Source organism: Macrobrachium nipponense, chromosome 39, assembly GCF_015104395.2.
Source record: "Macrobrachium nipponense isolate FS-2020 chromosome 39, ASM1510439v2, whole genome shotgun sequence".
NCBI classification, from domain to species: Eukaryota; Metazoa; Arthropoda; class Malacostraca; order Decapoda; family Palaemonidae; genus Macrobrachium; species Macrobrachium nipponense.
In genome coordinates this window covers 7,160,184-7,162,683 of record NC_061099.1, presented here as the reverse complement: position 1 = coordinate 7,162,683, position 2,500 = coordinate 7,160,184, and the positions used below count along the sequence as shown (strand labels likewise).

General features: G+C 35.8%; 2 protein-coding genes across 2 annotated transcripts in view; one reads left to right on the top strand and one right to left on the bottom strand.

Moving 5' to 3' along the window:
- Positions 1-2,500, bottom strand: part of LOC135210085 (low-density lipoprotein receptor-related protein 4-like) — a 471,815-nt gene that overhangs the window by 83,351 nt on the left and 385,964 nt on the right. The gene's annotated exons all lie outside the window — the stretch shown is intronic.
- The window catches only part of LOC135210506 (uncharacterized), a 3,891-nt gene that overhangs the window by 1,072 nt on the left and 319 nt on the right, over positions 1-2,500 (top strand). Inside the window, exons 2-6 of the mRNA XM_064243389.1 lie at positions 1-204; positions 984-1,088; positions 1,505-1,593; positions 2,216-2,362; positions 2,484-2,500. The exon at positions 1-204 is cut by the window's left edge and continues 257 nt beyond it; the exon at positions 2,484-2,500 is cut by the window's right edge and continues 319 nt beyond it. Coding sequence (XP_064099459.1) covers positions 1-204; positions 984-1,088; positions 1,505-1,593; positions 2,216-2,362; positions 2,484-2,500 — 562 coding nt within the window. The remainder of the gene's footprint in view (positions 205-983; positions 1,089-1,504; positions 1,594-2,215; positions 2,363-2,483) is intronic.

Genomic DNA, 2,500 nt, shown 5'->3' with positions numbered 1-2,500 from the left:
CAACCACAGCGGGATCCTCATGCGGAGCAAACACAACAGACGCCAAGGTCGGCAACAAGACCGCCGCCCTTCTTCGCCAGACGCGGTCCTTCGGGACGAGATTCAACCTAGTGGGCTTCGTCCAGACGTTTCTTCAGATCGTCCAAGATAAACTACAAGCGAATGGAGTACCAAAGTTGACCGATATCGTCTTGGATGTTTATGGTACGTAATGGAACACTTCCCATACCAGTTGCCTTCACTTGACATATTCTAACTGGGGACCGTTTTAAATTTGGTTCACATGTATAACTGAATCACGAAAGTTTGGAACTTGATAAATGCATAAATAAAGGTATAAGCCACGAAGGAAAGTGAAACACTGGAGTAGCTGCAAGATCTTTCGACTCAACGTCCTTTACTTAGCAGACAGACTGACATACATGCGACAAGGAAAGTAAAGGACGTTGAGTCGAAAGATCTTGTAGCTACTCCAGTGTTTCACTTTCCTTCGTGGCTTATACCTTTATTTGGTTTACAATGCGTCAGTATCATCGGTCCATTGCATTATAATGAAACCTAGAAAAAGTCCCTTACATTATAATTAAACCTCGAAACACCACTTCATTACAATGAAACTTTAAAAGAAAGTCACTTACATCATAATAAAACCTCGAAATACCAGTTAATTACGATGGAAATTTTTAAAAAGTCCTTTACATTATAATTAAAACTCAAAACACCTCTTCATTAAAATGAAACCTTAAAAAAGTCCCTTACATTATAATTAAACCTCGAAATACCACTTCATTACAATGGAAATAAAAAAGTCCCTTACATTATAATTAAACCTCGAAACACCCCTTCATTACAATGAAACTTTAAAAAAGGTCCCTTACATCATAATAAAACCTAGAAGCGTTGTTCACATTACAATGAAACCTAAAAAAAGTCCCTTACATCATAATAAAACCTAGATGACCATCTCCAATTTTTCTGCGCAGGAGCGGCTTGCAGTGAGAGAGACTGCGCAGGCAACGCAGGCATCTGCTTGGGTGCCATCTCACCTCCAAAAAATATGAGTGAATATAATCAACAGTGCATCCCAGGTAGGTTAACATTATTACTGACACTATCCTCTTTAGTTTTAAACAATGTTAACATTATTACTAACACTATCTTCTTTAGTTTTAAACAACGTTAACATTATTACTCACACTATCTTCTTTAGTTTTAAGCAAGTCATGATCATAATGCATATGAGAGTTCGAACCTTCCTAGGAGTAGCTTGATCTAGTGGTGACATTACGTGAGAGTTATTCTCTGATACTAATCAAAATTCAGTTCGTAATTTTGGGTAGCTCACTATATCTAGTCTTTATAAATGAGATATTTTCCGATGGTACGAAAATCCATAGAAAATCTAAACCATGACTTAGATTTTTAAGGCGAAAAACAAAAATCCCATTTCATATATAAAAATATTTATGAAATGTGTATTCAACCATTCGTTTCTCGATTGCAGCGATGTCGACGGTAATCAGAGAAGATAACAATGGAACAAAGGGCGCGAGATATTGCGTGTTGAAGGCTATTCTCGAAAGCATGAACCTGGTAAGTCAGTCTCCTCCCCCAAACTCCTACCTCATGGCCCAGTGTATATCTGTCATGATTCGTCTAAAAGCGTCAAACATGAATACGCCCACTCGCAAAAATACGTCAACTCAGAGATGTAAAATTTCATACAATATCTAGATTGAACAAGTGACACTTACGGTATTTCCCGCCAAAGCTTCAAAAAGAACATCCATCCATACATACATACGAGTATATACATACCTACATAGATACATACAACTATAACAGTGACATTAATCATACAATAATACAAATCATATGAATTCACACACACACACACACAAATATAAAACGTACACGCTTTATGAGAAGCTGCTATGACTAATGTTGAGGAAGAATATTTTTTGTAGGGTTAATCATGAAATCAATATAAATATAAATGATTAGACTAGACGAGGCTAATATTCTGTTTAATTTGTGGCCATGTATATATATATATATATATTATATATGATATAATATTTATATATATATAATATAATATCTACACAAATATATATATATATATATATATATATATATATATATATATATATATATATATATATATATATAGAAATAAACTGTAGTATCAATCTTGGCCCTCGATTCCCGGCAGACATTCACTGACGATCCGAAGCAAAACGCAGTGACCTACCTGAGGGCAAGACTCACTGACAACCCTGCCCTCCACGGAGCGGGCAAGGACGTCGTCGAATCCGTTGAAAATGGAATATGTGTGCCTTCGAGTCTCGCTAACTTCACGGTAAGGAGCAAATCCGACTGCTACTTGTAGTATCAACTAACTATCAAAGTGACTTACCGATTATTCAATTGATAATACCTTGATATCTGTAAATGTCATAATTTTTTCTTTTTCATTTCAGTTAAGAGAAGAAATTAA